We start from the raw sequence: 16,051 nt of genomic DNA, 5'->3' as shown, positions 1-16,051 counted from the left end.
CTAGTCCACACTGACCACATTCCCACCCAGACCTTATCCCCGTAGCCCCACTTATTTACCCTGCCAGTTGCCCTGACACCAAGGGGCAATTTAGCATGGTCAATCCACCTAACCTGCACATCTTTGGAGCGTGGGAGGGAACCAGAGCACCCGGAGGAAACCCACGCAGACACGGGGACAAAGTGCCGACAGTCACCCGAGGCCGGACTTGAACCTGGGTCCCTTGGCGCTGTGAGGCAGCAGCACTAACCAGTGTGCCACCCTTTACACATAAAGGATATGTGCATATAGAAAAACCATTTCATTTGGTGGGAAAACCTAGAACAAAATTAGAGCTCGGTCACATAGGAGCAAAAAAGTCAAGAAGTGCTTTAGGACCCAAAACATGATGAAGGCAGATTCTTATCTCTTTCATCAAACCTCCCCCAAAAAGAGCGCAAATGGAATGGTCGAATGCTATTTTCCAAACTGAAAGAGGCAGATGATGAGGCTGATTGAAGAACATGGAGTCAAGTTTGAACAGCTATGATCCAAATGAAGTGTGTGTGGGGGGGGGGGGCGGTGGCGGTGCCATCAAAAGTGATAAAATGATAACTGCACTACCCCAGCATGTGCACACAACCCTCAGAAGTTTACAGATTGTAAAGGGCCACTGTCACATGGAAAAAGTTGAAGTCTAACTGGCACAAGAATTCCGGAGGCCGATTCCAATTTGGCATCCAGTCAGGCAACTTATCAATTCCAAATAAGGCAATCCAACTATGAAAGAGTGCAGTTGCTGCCAGCTCTCTCAAAGATCGAGCGAGCACTGTATGCTTTTCATGGGTCTTGCTAGCTAAAGCACCAAGGCTTCTGTATTTGACACCAACAGTGGAAAGCCTTACTCAACTATTCACCTACTCACATTCTCGGGTGAGGAAGAATGCTAAGAAAAATGAAAAAGGGGGGCTGGCGGATCTGTTGATTATTCCAGTGACTAAACAGGCATAACAAGCAAACCATGATGACAAGGAGCGACGACAAACAGTTACTATGGGGGGGGGGGGGGTGCACAATTGTCCAAAATTGGCAAATCAAGATATCACAGGAACATACCAGCTGAATGCTCCCCCCCGCCCGCATTACCTCCCCCAGATAAATGACTGACACGTGAGCAAATAGAAACCGTACCTGTCCAGCAAGCAACATGAAAAGACCATTTTATATATTACTTTAGGTTAATTGCCATGATCTCAACCATTTCTTCCTGCCCTGAACACTCTCAGGAATGCACCAACATTCTGCACCGTGGAATGATAAACAGTGGATCCACACAATGCAGCTAAAGCCAGATTTTAAGCAGGCCACTTTTGGCACGACTTCCCCAGTGGAGAAATCAAGGAAAAATAATGTGCCCATTAAGAGATTGGAATGGAATGTGCGAATGGCAGAACAAAGGTACAGATTGTTAGGGGGCTACCTGAGGAAGCAATTTGTCCTGGGCAAGGGGGGCGGGGGGAATGGAAATCGAGGAATGCCAACTGACACATTCTTCAAGTTATCCATTGACAATCTGAATCTTTATTATTAGATTATTTAAAATGTATTAGAAGTTATCCGTGCCTACAAGGATCATAATAAGTATTATTTATTCTTATTCATTCGAGAGACAAGGGCGTCGCTGGCCGGCCAGCATTTATTGCCCATTCCTAGTTGTCCGAGGGCAGTTGAGAGTCAACCACATTGCTGTGGCTCTGGAGTCACATGTAGGCCAGACCGAGTCAGGACAGATTTCCTTCCCTAAAAAGGACATTAGCAAACCAAATGGGTTTTTCCGGCAGTCATTTCATAGTCATCAGTAGATTCTTAATTTCAGATATTTTTAATGGAATTCAAATTACACCATCTGCCGTGGAGGGATTCAAACCCTGGTCGCCAGGACATTAGCTGAGTTTCTGGATTAATAGTCTAGCGATAAGACCACTAGGCCATCACCTCCCCATATGCCGTACCATGTATTCAATAATACACTAAGGTATGCTGTTTGCATATCAAAAAGTAACCAAAGAGAGATTCTAAAAGGAAGTGTTACCTTTACGATTGGTCACTTCAGGTTGATAAGCATCGCCAGCAGCCGCCACGAGATCATCATCCCCAAGCCGACGATCTGCCAAATGAAAATGAGCCAAGGTGAGGAACTCATTTCTAGAGAACACTTGCACTCAAAATTACTGCGAGCTCTACTCACATCACCTTTTGGCAAAGATCTAACACAAACTAGGCGAGGAGTAGCCAAACGAGGTAATAAGAACAAGCTAAAACAATCTCTGACATAGCGACTGAACTTGCAGAATGAGAACCAGAACAATGGTGCAATTTCCAAGTCAATGTTTTACAGTCCTTTGTACAGATAATGCCTTGCACATTTCACTAGCACCAAATGGACAGAATCTGCGCCATGGCTCAACATGGCAGCTGGGAAGGTTGAACCACATTCAGGTTCCAGCTGGCATTGTTTCTACTGTTGCCAAGTGGGCAACCTACTGGTGAAGGAGGGATTTATCCAGCTTGAGATCTGTCCCCAACCGTCCCCAATTTCCAACCCTAAAACCATCTTAGAAAGAAGCCCTTCCATTAAGCTCGAGACCAATAATGCCCCAGATTAGATGTGCAGCCATCATCTCTGCCACTGTGTGATGGACGTGCCTGCAACTGCCTCAGATTGTTGGGGCTAAAAAGGAGCGTAAGAGCCAGCACCAATACAAGCACCATGTACTCAAGGGTATCTGTGCAGACATCAATTACGAACAAGACAGCTCAACTATTATGTTCCCTGTCGTCAAATTGGCTACCGCCATCAGGTCAAGATGCAGAACACTAATTAACTGGTTACTTGGATAAGACATTAAATTTTTATTCAGAAGTTAACAGTTTCAAATGGGGAAGAAAGTCACAAATTCAGTTTCAACATGACTACTTATATTTAAACCACCTTGCAGTTCCTTTCCTACATCTAAAGACACGAGACACATGAAAGCTATCATTGTCGGGGGGGGGGGGGAAATGACGACAGGACTTCCTAATATGGAAAATCATAATTTACAATCTAAACTTAGCCTCAAGTTCAAGTAGATCCCATGTTAGCTTCTTTGGAGAAAGGATGAAGGCTCATGAAGGATGGATAAGATCCATAAAACCATGGTCAGCTATTCCAAAAATTGGACAAAACTGCCTGCAACAGTTGAAAAAAAATCCTCATCCAACAGATCTCTCTTAGAACTTTATTTTATCTCAACTTGGCTTCAGCAATCTTCTCACAGTGGATACCTGATGAGTTGGCATGAAGCGGGCAGAGGGTTCATGAGTTAGCATAGGGGCTAAAAAGGATCAGGGGGTTTGGTGGAGTGCATGCAGTACATGAGAGTAGGGTGGTATGAGTTGACAGATGGGGAGTGGGCTGTAAAGGACGCTGGCTCGAGGACATGATGTTTAAGAAACAAGGATAAAGTTCCATTATATCCTTTAGTGGCTCGGTGTCATACTATGCGTCACATTCTCCCTGTGAAGCATCTTGTAATATTTCACTACATTAAAAAGGTGCTATGCAAGTTGTTGAAAAGTAAAATTCTTAAGGGTTTGACAGGGTAGATGCCAAAATATGATTCCCCTGGATGGGAAATCCAGTACTTGGAAAAACAATATCAGAATAAGGAGTCAGTCTTTTGCGAATAAGAGAATTCTTCACTCAGTGCTCTAGGGGCGAGAATTCCAACGCATATTTATTGCGATCGATAGTTTTCTGGATACCAAGAGATTCAAGGGATGATGATATTGTGGAATGGTGGATTGGAGACAGCCGTGATCGTATGGACAAGAGGTGCAGGCTCAAAATGATTGGAATAGCTGTCCCAACAGCAAATACCACAGGCTGGTTGGCAATAGAAATGGAAATATCAGGGTCAGAGGACACATCTAGCTATTCAGATGTTCTATCTGATGTTTCGATTCTTACATTAGGCACCAGCACTGACTATCCTCCTGGTTTGAAAGCACCAGGATCAATTTAAAAACATTCCATCACTTGGCAAAGCAAATTCTCTTCAACACAAAGTTATGCAGAATACACTTGCGCACACAAATGGTGCATGTGCACAACCCCCCCAGACACTCGGTCAAAAGCTTGTGCCATTACCTGCATCACCACCCTTGGATGGCTTTTTAGGAACCTTCGTTGGAGTATATTTGTCTGTTGAGAGAGCAAAATTACAAATTAGGCTTTGAAATCCATCAGATTATAATACATCAAGACATCTTTGAAGGTGCAGTTTATTTAGGGCTGCCACTCCATTCATATCCTTCCGAGTTCAAAGCAGAAGCAGATATAGATCCCGCTCAACAAGCAAGCATCACAGAAGAAATATACAGATCAGCACACCCCAAATGTTTCATAAACCAAAGGCTGGATTAGCTGCCCACCGACATATAAAGAAAATCAAAGCCATAGCTGGGAGTCTGAGGAAGCAAAGCGTCCACCTGAAATAATACTAAGCTGCATACGTGCAAAGCCCATGCCTTCACCCATTGTAAATACTGCATGTGAAGTCAATCAGTTATGCAAACTGAGACTTGGCCGAACAATGTCAACCTAGACTGTAAACCGTTTTCCTCCTCCCGCATTCATCCAGCGCAGTGACCGGCTAATCCATACATACACGTCGGGCAGGATTTCCCGACCGCGCTCGCCCCAAAACCGGGAAATCCCACCCGAGGTCAACAGGCTTTTCCATGGTCCGCCCCTCCCCCGTTCCGAACCCCGTGGTGGACAGAACAGGAGAATTCGCCCCATAAACTTTCGAATCCTATTCTGCGCTGTATTGACAGGAGAAAAAGACAGGCAGGATGGGGGCAAAGCAGGGAGACAGACAACAGCAGCATATGACCGAGTGGGGTGTGACTCTTTGAATGGGCCACTGAGTTTATATAAGATGACTGAAAACTGGGGCAAAATACCAGAACATTTACTACCTATGGGCCTGCACGTTAGGAGCTTCAGATTTCTTTGGAGAGGGTCCTAAGCTGTGAGTAACATGGGTTTCACATATATATTGGAATGGATATAAAGTCAATTATTTGGAAGGACTGAAATTCTATCAATGCTTCCACATTAATTACATGGCATACAAAACTAAGTTACTGAATGCAGCAAATCTTCACAGAGAACACATTTCAGATTCTGGAGTAAAAATCTCACCACAAATTAACGTATTTTACAATTTAGTGGCTTGGTCTAAGGGTCAGAGTTACTGAAAGGATAAATTATAGTCCATAACTATGTACATATTACAGTTGATTTGAAATAATTGTACTTGCCTTCACCATCAAGTGCTTCATACAAATCAAACTCGTCAGCTGCAAAATAAAGGGATAAGTTAGCAGAATTTTGGAACATTCACACAAGTGATCAGAACACAAAAATAAACATCGAGTTATGCACTGAAGTTAATACATGCACAACTTCCTGAGGCCAGACTGAGGTTAAAATGTTTAAGATCAGTATAAATGAAGAGTAGGAGACCAGCAATGCTGGCACCTAAAATAAACAGAGTTCCAAATAAATTTGAACATCCTCAAAATGCACAATAGGCTAGGTCAGCAGTTGAAAGAAGAAGAGGAGAGTCCAGACATGCTATCATGTCTATTTAGCTCTTGGGGCTAAAGGGAATCAAGGGATATAACGGGGAGGCAGGATCAGGGTATTGAATTCGATGATCAGCCATGATCAAAATGGATGGCCGGAATTGAACCCGGATCCCTGGCGCTGAGAGGCAACAGTGCTAACCACTGTGGTGCCCCATTGCCAAGATAGAAAACTGAGGTTAAAACATAGCAAAGTTCATAGAAAGCTGTCCTCTGAAAATTTAACGTAATTGAGAATTGTTCAAGAGGCAATTGCTGAATTTGATTGTGTCGTGATATTTGAAAGAAGACAAAATTGATTATATCGATTTATGGCGACATATATAACGAGTCAGCTAGCATTTGATGTAATCGTTGCTTGGAATACTAACTACATATCAAAAATACCAACAAAGCCGTATTTCTTTCATTTCACCATTCACAGTCACTGGGAAGCTGCCACTACAGTGATATCAAAAATGTGCATCACAGGGCAAGGTTCTAGAATGGACTGGAGGAAAAATAATATGCGCACAAGCAAACCATGCCTCTCATTTCTGACCAAGACTGCAATTGCCATGGCGAGGGAGACCTGCACAGATAGTAAACCAAAAACTAGATACAAGGGTCAGCATGTCCTAATCTGGTACTGCTGCCCCTCAATTAGCTGGTAATCAGCAGCTAGAGGTCGTTTGCAGCTTCTGTAACAGCACCACAGTCAAACTGTTTACACTTCGAAGAAGTCGTCCTCGGCAGCTGTATTTTGAAAGAACAAAGAACAGTACAGCTCAGGAACAGGCCCATCGGCCCTCCAAACCTGCGCCGATCATGATGCCTGCCTAAACTAAAACTGTATGCACTTACGGAGTCTGTATGTATCCTTCCATTCCCATCCTATTCATGTATTTGCCATGCCTCTCAAATGCCGCTATCGTACCAGCTCCCACCACTTCCCCAGGCAGCGCGTTCCAGACATTCACCACCCTCTCCGTAAAAACCTTGCCTCGCACATCTCCTCTAAACTTTTCCCCACGCACCTTAAATCTATGTCCTTTCATACTTGACTTTTTTACCCTAGGAAAGAGCATCTGACTATCCACTCTGCCCATGCCACTCAATCTTGAAAACCTTTATCAGGTCACCCCCTCAGAAGGAAATCTTTTAAAAAGGTGCTATTACGATGATAAAGCTGCTGCCTTCTTGAACGCCAAATAAACAAAGTGTAGGTTTCATAGATCTTTTCACTGTTGCATAAGGTGCTGAAATGCTTCGCTGGGTCATTATCCAGTGATATTTAACATAGGCATTACTAAACATCATCCATCTACCTTGTACATTTTTTTTCCTTCCCTCTCTTCAGCAACCAAAAAAAAATTCTAAGATTGAAAATTCCTGATGATCAAATTGAAACGTCCAAAAAGATAGAGATGGTGTTTATGAGACCATAAGACATAGGAGCAGAATTAAGCCACTCGGCCCATTGAGTCTGCCCCGCCCTTCAATCATGGCTGATATTATTCTCTCCCCCCATTCTCCTGCCTTTTCCCCATAACCCCTGATCCCCTTATTAATCAAGAACCTATCTATCTGTGTCTTAAAGACACTCAATGACCTGGCCTCCACATCCTTCTGCGGCAAAGAGTTCCACAGATTCACCCTCTCTGGCTGAAGAAATGTCTCCTGATCTCAGTTTTAAAGGATCGTCCCTTTAGCCTGAGGTTGTGCCCTCTGGTTCTATTTTTCCTACTAGTGGAAACATCCTCTCCACGTTATATTTTACATTTCAAAGTAATTTATCGAGTGCGCCATGTCACAAGAGACATGGTAGTGACTTTAAACAGGGAAAGCAATTGCACCTATTGAGCACCAGTCCAGAACTTAGGAGGCCTCAAAGAACTTTACAGCTAAATTAAGTACTTGCTGTTGTAATGGAGGGGACACAGCAGTCAGCTGGCAAGACAGCAGGCTCCCGTGAGGGGATGCAATGGCCTAGTGGTATTATCGCAACATTATTAATCCAGAAACTCAGCTAATGCTCTGGGTTCGAATCCCACCAGGGCAGATGGTGAAATTTGAATTCAACAAAAAATATCTGGAATTAAGAATCTACTGATGGCCATGAAACCATTGTCGATTGTCGGAAAACCCCATTTGGTTCACCAATGTCCTTTAGGGAAGGAAAACTGCCATCCTTACCTGGTCTGGCCCACATGTGACTCCAGAGCCACAGCTGCCCTCTGAAATGGCCTAACAAGCCACTCAGTTCAAGGGCAACTAAGAATGGACAATAAATGCCAGCCAGCAACACTCCTGTCCCACGAATGAATAAAACAAGGAAAGAAAAAGCAGAGATAAATGACCAGATCATCTTTCAAGCTGACGTTGGCGGATATTGGCTAGGACATCTTGCAATAGTGCCAATGGATCTTTTACATCCACTCTAGATAGATGGGACTTCAGAGTAACATCTCATCTGAAGGAGTGATAACACCCTCAATACTGCAGTGTCAGTTTGGATTACATGCTCCCTAGAGTGGGGTCTGAACTTATGGCACTTTTGCCAAACAAGGAGAGAGTCACCAAGACGCAGGTTGCACTCAAATTAGGCAAATTGGCAGTCATTTTGCAGACAGTAAAATCCCAATAACTGTAATTGACAGTTCTTTTGGGTTGTTGATGGTTTCCTCCGGGCGCTCCGGTTTCCTCCCAAAGTCCAGAGATGTGCTGGTTAGGTGCATTGGCCATGCTAAATTCTCCCTCAGTGTACCCGAACAGGGGCCAGAGTGTGGTGACGAGGGGATTTTCACAGTAACCTCATTGCAACGTGAATTTAAGCTGACTTGTGACTAATAAGTAAACTTTACTTTTCTGTACAAAGCAAAAGAACGTCTTGGCAAAATGCCAAGATGTGTTTGCGCAGTGGAAAATTTATCTGGAGTCAGGGGGTTGAGAGTTCAAGCTCTTTTCCAGTGATTTGAGCATAAGGTCTAGGCTGGCATGTCAGATCAGAACTGAGGGAGTGTTGCTTTGTTAGAGATGATGTGGAGTTGCTGGCGTTGGGCTGGGGTGGGCACAGTAAGTAGTCTCAACACCAGGTTAAAGTCCAACAGGTTTATTTGGTAGCACGATGGCAATGCTGTCCTTGGGGTAGATGTGAGCGGCTCCACAGTACATCTGAACAACTGCGAAAATCCTCCCACCTCCTGACTTTAGGTCCTAACCAACATTATTATTCCAATTACTTCAACTAAGTCACTGTGTCGTGCAGGAAACTATGACATAAAACTAATTCATTGACTATCAAGTACTTGGGACCCACTGATATCTTGTCAGAAATCCAAGTGTTTTCCTTCAGCATTATTTTAAGGAAAAGAGTCCAGATGAATCCTGAAAGCGTTACTCATGCCTTAAACGTGAATCATGCACACTTACGATTGCTATTTGGGTTCTTTGGTTTGGTAGGAACTTTGGGATCGTCAAAATCCAAATCTAGAGAATAAACACAAAAGGGATATAATACAAATAAAAGCTCTACGATGAGGAAACACCAGCAACCTGAAAGAGTCATTAAGAACCCACAGTACAAGCAAGCCACACCCTTGGTGTGATGCCAGATGCAAAACCATTCCCCTGTGCAGAGTTAGCAGACCTCAGCTGTAATTAGTTTTAAACACCCTTAGCCTGCAAGAGTCAGGGGAAGGAAACAGGGCTCCCACTTTTGAAACGTATTCAGTAACCCTTGCTGGGAAGGATTGGAACAAATGTAGGCTGGGGTGCCCTCAAGGAGAAACAGCATTTAAAAATATTGTTCCAATATGAGGCCAGGCTGTATTCATTGCCTACCCTTTAATTACTTTTGCGAGGGCGGCGCGGTGGCAGAATGGTTAGTACTGCTGCCTCAACGCCAGGGACCCGGGTTCGATTCCGGCCACAGGTGACTGTGCAGACTCTGCATGTTTTCCCCAGTGTCTGCATGGGTTTCCTCCGGGTGCTCCGGTTTCCTTCCACACTCCAAAGATGTGCGGGTTAGGTGTATTGGCCATGCTAAATTGCCCCTTAGTGTCAGGGGGATTAGCAGGGGTAGGACCTGGGTGGGCTCAATGGGCCGAATGGCCTCTTTCTGCACTGGGGAGGATTCTATGATGTTTAATTGTAGGTAAAATAGTAGAATGGAGAATTTGTTTTTATTCTTTGGACCACAAGGAAATCAAGGGAGAGGAAGAGAAGAAGAGTTGGGTGGAAGATCATATGATTTCACTAAATGGTGAAGCAGGCTTGAGGAATGGTCTGGTATAAGTTTGCTCCTGTTGTTATGTTCTTGGCTATGTTGCCTGGGTTTAACTGCAAGCATGGAGGCAGCCCTGCTCAACAAACTCAACTGATGTTTCAGATGCTGAGTTGATAGAGGAACCACAATACAATTTCAGTTTTTAGGAAGCCTTTGTCAGGTTCCACATGAGACTGCTCAAGGTAATTTTTTAAAAAATGAACACAGGATAGAAAATGGGTCTTCATAATAAGTAGCAGCAAAGAGTTTGGAGAAGGTCGACCAGGCTAATAGCTGGAATGGGTGGGTTGCCTTATGAGGAAAGGTTGGACAAACTAGGCTTGTATCTGCTGGAGTTTAGAAGAGCAAGAGGCAACTTGATTGCAACATGCAAGATCCTGAGGGGACTTGACAGTGTGGATGTGGAAAGGATGTTTCCCCTTGTGGGAGAATTGCAAACTAGGGATCAGCACGGTGGCAGAGTGTTTAGCACTATAGACTCACAGCGCCAGGGACCCGGGTTCGATTCTCAGCTTGGGTCACTGTCTGTGCGGCGTCTGCAGGTTCGCCATGTCTGCGTGGCTTTCCTCCGGGTGCTCCGGTTTCCTCCCACAGCCCAAAAGATGAGCTGGTTAGATGGATTGACCACGCTAAGTTCTCCCTCAAGTGTACCCAAACAGGTACCAGAGTGTGCCAACTAGGGGATTTTCACAGTAACTTCATTGCAGAGTGAATATAAGCCGACTTGTGACACTAATAAATAAACTTTAACCTTAAACTACTGTTTAAAAATAAGCAGTGGCCCAGTTAAGACAGAGGTGAGGCAAAATATTTTCACTTAGAGGGCTCCCAAGTCTTGAGCTCCCTTCCTGAAAAGGTGATGGAAGTGGAGTTGTCGAATGCTTTTAAGGCAGAGGTGGATAGATTTTTGGTAAGCAAGGGGGATGACAGGTTATCAAGGGGAGTGGGACACAAATTTGAAGTCACTGCCAGCAGCCTTGATCTTATTAAATGGCGGAGGCGGCTCGAGGAGCTGAAAGACCTACTCCTAGTTCGTGCGTTCATACGATTCAACAGCAAACCACAACTCCTTCCGAGGGATGTGCAATGTAACAGAGTGGAGGTGGTGGGGTGGATGGGGAATTTACATGGAGCATGGCACAGCAGGGATTGGTGCTTGGATCTATATTTCCACAGGGACAGAAAGCAGTTGTTACCTGGTACAACACTGAAAAGATAAAAGGGAACGCAGCAGTGATAGGAGATAATATTTCAATACAAGTGGATGGAAAATAGGTTACAAAATCTTTAATACGAAATGTGTCGCACACTGGTTGAAAAATAAGTAGCATTGAATCGAATTGTTAACTCTAAATAATTCTATAATAAGTACAATATAGTGTTAGCACCAACAGGTCCACAGCAAGCAAAGACTACATTATCCAACAGCTAATTAATGGTTCAAATTCCCTTCATACAAGCAATTTTACTTTAAGTATTGAAAATGATACTTCCTTAAGAATAAGATATGTTCGGTTTGGTCTAAATCTAAGCAAAAAGTATTCTAATCTAACACTAAAGGCAAAATGTTTAGAACCATCATCTGAAGAATAATACTTCCAATCAAATTATTACTGCAAAAAAAATGCATAAAAATAACTCACCAACATCAGGAAATGAAGGATCTACAGCTGCAAAGGAAAATAATATTTAATTAGAATACATTCGAGTACATGAATAGGATGGGAATGGAAGGATACGGACTCCGTAAGTGCATACGGCTTTAGTTTCGGCAGGCATCATGATCGGCACAGGCTTGGAGGGCCGAAGGGCCTATTCCTGTGCTGTACTGCTCTTTGTTCTTAGAACATTGTGTAATTCTCTCCAAGTTTATCTGCAGAAAATAGTGAGGGAATCTATATATTTTTAAAAATGTATATGTTTGTGAGGTTGACCCCCATCTCAAAATAGAAACTGAACTGGTTGCAGGGAAGCAGAACAGGTAAACACAAAGAACCTTCCCAGTCAAAGAAATCAGGAACAAGTCGCGGTTGGAAAATTGAAACCTTGGTGAAAGAGATATAAAAAAGGACCCAGATACAGATCAGCCCAAACTGTGCAGCAGTAATTGTTGAGCCAAATGTAGTTTCTGTCATATGCTGTGCAATTTATAGTTTATATCTGTAATGTCCTAACTATGTTAGGGGTTGTGCATTTTAACAGAAGATGTGGTTTGCACATGTCGATTCAAACTGACACGCAGGTTTTATTGAAAGAGCTGCTACAAAACTGAAAATAAAGCTGCAGCCTCTGCAAACACCCTAATGACATCACCATCAAAGAGTATGATCAGCTCATAAAGCAACCTGCAACCCTTTTAAAAATATAACAATATTCAACCACAATTTGCCTCTTAATTAATGTTTAACTCTTGCTAATTCCGGATGTTACAGCATAGGATCGATAGTGTCAAGTTTTAGAAAGATAGCATCAAGATCTTTGTTGATTCTTGAATAGTAAAAGTTCTTGGGTTTTAAACTGTGGAGCCTTGTGGTTTCATTCCTTTAGTAAATAACTGGGATTTATTTCTTCCATTGAAAATGTTCCTACTGGTCTCGACTAATATTGGAACGATATGGTCAAGTATTGCAACTTCTGCATGAATAGGTTCGGAAAACATTCTCCCATTGCAAATGGGAAGAAGGCAAGGGAAGAGCAGAAGGATTTGCATTCGGGTAATATTCCATTTATTCAGTAATATTTCAAAGTGTCTCCAAAAAAAAAAGGAAATAGCACACTGCATAGAGTGCCAACGGTTCCATTTTATTCCAACATTAGGATAAGGCTAACTAACATTTTAAGTAAAGTATAAAAAAAAGTTAATGAAGGCCCTCCAATGGCTTGTTGCAATGCACAGTTTGTGGCAATACCGATGCTAACAGAGCATTCTCAATTTTGCATTACTTATTTTCAACAAGAGGAAATATTTGGAGCTCAAGTGACCCTAGTGTGTCTCAAGTGAAGGCAGGAAAATGTAATACCAGCTTTAGTTCTGACCACTAATTGCTAATGAGTGGTCCCTCTGCAAGGTATCTGATGAGGATAGGAGCGCAGCAGTCACACACAACCCTGCCAATGTTCAATTCACACAGGATAAAGACATGCCAATATTTATATTGAGCCTGATCGTAGCTCTCAAAACATTTTATAAATAACCCAGCACTTCATTTAAAATGCAGCGGAACTTCTGTAGGTAAATGGGCCAATCATTTCCTTTCCAGCAAGTTCCCACAAACAGAGCCAAGATTTTAAAAAAGCCAGTCAAGCATTTTCTGACAGTGATGACCAAAGGAGAGTGTGTTAAACAGTTTGCAAGAATACCGTTCAATTCATCAAATACCATGGAGGGAGTCTTAACATATGGGCAGCATGGTAGCACAGTGGTTAGCACTGCTGCCTCATAGTGCCAGGGACCCGGGTTCGATTCCCGACTTGGATCACTGTGTGTGTGGAAACTGTTCTGTCAGTGTCTCCGTGGGTTTCCTCCGGGTGCTCCAGTTTCCTCCCACAGTCCGAAAGACATGATGGTTAGGTGCATTGACCATGCTAAATTCTCAGTGTACCTGAGCAGGCGCCGGAGTGTGGTGACTAGGGGATTTTCACAGTAATTTCATTGCAGTGTTAATGCAAGCCTACTTGTGACACTAATAAATAAACTTTAAACTGTTTGAACAAGAAAACAAGGATTTTTTGATTTATAGGAAAGTCAGCCTACATGGCATTCTCAGAATGTAGCGCAAATTCCTCTGAACCCTCTGACCTGGGGGCAACAATATTACCTCTGTACCAAGACATACTGGATAGCCATAGGAAGTCTTAAGGAACACTGTAATGCATCTTGTAGCTGCTACACACGGCCACCACTGCTTGTTGGTCGTGGAGGGATTGATTGAATGTTTGTGGAAGGGGTAGCAATCAAACGGGCGGTTTTGTCCTGGATGGTGTTGAGCTTAGAGTGTTGTTGGAGCTGTATTCATTCAGGCAAGGTGGAGTGCATCCCATCACACTCCTGACTTGTGCTTCGTAGATGGTGGACAGGCTTTAGGGAGTTAGGATATGAATTACTTGCTGCAGGATTCCTAACCTTTGAACTGCTCTGGTCGTCACAGTAGGTATATGGCTAGTCTAGTTTAGTTTCTGGTCAATAGTAATCCCCAGGATGTTAATAGTGGGGGTTCAGCAATGGGAATGGCATTGAATGTCAAACAGCGATGACTTGGACCACTGTACAAGGCTAAATTCAATGCCAATACAGGTTTTAGACAAATGATCTAGTGCTGTGCATTCAAATAACATTTGTGCCACACAAGTGCCAGGCAATGACCATCTCCAAAATAAGATCTAACCAGAGTAAGAAATCAGTGAATTCTGAGACAAACTCACAATAACCCTGCATATGTCAAAGGATTGGTAGCAATTTGGTGCCCGTAACCGTTGCTTTTTATTAAAGTGTAAATGGGGCAGGGAGAACATGAACATATGCCCACAATGTCTGGCTGAGTGACCGTGCAGTACAGCAAGTCTTTCCACAGGTCTATCGGATAGTACCGAACAAGCCACACGAACAAGCAACCTCTTCTTGCATAACAGCGCAAAATCTTCAAAGACATTTCAATTTGAAAAGATACTGTACAAATTCATGTATTAAATCATGAACTCACAATCTAGGTCATTAATAAAATTATTCATCAGTCCATACCTGGAGCTTGGGTTTTAGGAAGATCCTCAGCTAAAGCATAGTTTAGGTCAAAACCGTCATCCCCTGAAAGACAAAACAAGAGTGTTGATATTACCCAACCTCAACTTATTACTTGCACGAGGTAGTAATTCCTACCATGCCCACCCACCCAACCTCCAAAGGTCACAACTGCTCCAAGCAAGTCCTGACACTGACCTCGCACACTGCAGACCTTTCTGGAAATCACCCTCAAGACAGGAATGACCTCTGTTGATGTATCCTGTGCCTGTAACACACTGCGACGTGGCCTGCAAGGAGGGATTGAGTAGAATGGGCCTATGTTATTTGGGGTTTAGAAGAACGAAAGGGGATCTCATTGAAGCTGGCAAGTTTGACAGAATCAATGCCCAGAGGCTGATTCCCCTGGTCAAAATCTAAATGGAGATAAAAAGGAGAAATATCTTCACTCAGAGGGCTGGGAATCTTTGAAATTCTTTATCCCTGAAGATCCTCAGTTGTTGATTCAACAAACTTGTATGTTGAAGGCCGAGATGTCCGCCCATTTGGTAGAAAGTGGAAAGGAGCAATGAGACAGGGAAAGATTCCATTAATGCTAAAGCAGTTTGCAACATAACAGAGAGGACCTTGTTCAGATAGTGTGAAATTCACATTTTCCAGGGTAAAATCGGGATTCAATTGAAAGATCAGCTGCTAGGAATTAGTGACAAAGAGCTCCTCCGTGACATTTTACTAGTCAGCGACTTTCCCAACTTTAGAAACCATCCTGTGTTTCATCAAAAGCATCCCAATGTTGTTTGGAAATAAATCTAGCACCAATTTTACTAGATATTGAAGAACTTTCTCATTTACATGCATCGTAATGCTATTTGATGTTATAACTGGACAGGAAGGTACCAGAATGGAACCTCAGCTCAAGAGACCCTAACTTTTACTTTATTTTTAATAAAACATGGAGGAACAGGGTCACCGGACCACTAATTAGTTTTAATAAGGAAAAAAAACATATATTAAACATGAGAAATTGGATTATGATGCAATACTCCTTTGCTCTCCCCCTCTTAGATTTAACAAACACACAGATTTTAAGATTAACATGGATTACAAAGTACACCTTAAGGGTACAATGGTCTCATTAACACACAAAGTCCTTTCAGGCACACAAGATGACGGTGGTCAAATACACATTCCTCTCTGAACCCAAGTTAGTGTCTGTGGATTACTCCTCAGAAACCCCTCCCTCAGCTGATTGTCACACAAGTTTTTCTAAACTCCACTCCATCGACACATGCATTACAATCTTCTCTCACAATAAATGCTTTCCCGTCCCACTTTGCATTCCAAAATCCAGTCCAGGTTTTCCAAATGACACT

The 16,051-nt window shown here is 43.0% G+C and overlaps 1 protein-coding gene across 2 annotated transcripts in view; it reads right to left on the bottom strand.

Annotated features, from left to right (window-relative positions):
* The window catches only part of LOC144499879 (CD99 antigen-like protein 2), a 60,487-nt gene that overhangs the window by 12,945 nt on the left and 31,491 nt on the right, over positions 1-16,051 (bottom strand). For both annotated transcript variants that reach the window (XM_078222492.1, XM_078222493.1), the window contains 6 exons: positions 14,682-14,744; positions 11,587-11,613; positions 9,088-9,144; positions 5,350-5,388; positions 4,172-4,225; positions 2,072-2,146 (listed from right to left, as the gene is read on the bottom strand). In XM_078222492.1, coding sequence (XP_078078618.1) covers positions 2,072-2,146; positions 4,172-4,225; positions 5,350-5,388; positions 9,088-9,144; positions 11,587-11,613; positions 14,682-14,744 — 315 coding nt within the window. The remainder of the gene's footprint in view (positions 1-2,071; positions 2,147-4,171; positions 4,226-5,349; positions 5,389-9,087; positions 9,145-11,586; positions 11,614-14,681; positions 14,745-16,051) is intronic.

The sequence above is a fragment of the Mustelus asterias genome, chromosome 10 (genome assembly GCF_964213995.1).
Source record: "Mustelus asterias chromosome 10, sMusAst1.hap1.1, whole genome shotgun sequence".
Taxonomy (NCBI): domain Eukaryota; kingdom Metazoa; phylum Chordata; class Chondrichthyes; order Carcharhiniformes; family Triakidae; genus Mustelus; species Mustelus asterias.
The sequence above is the reverse complement of the archived record's forward strand: the minus strand, read 5'-3'. Positions and strand labels throughout refer to the sequence as shown.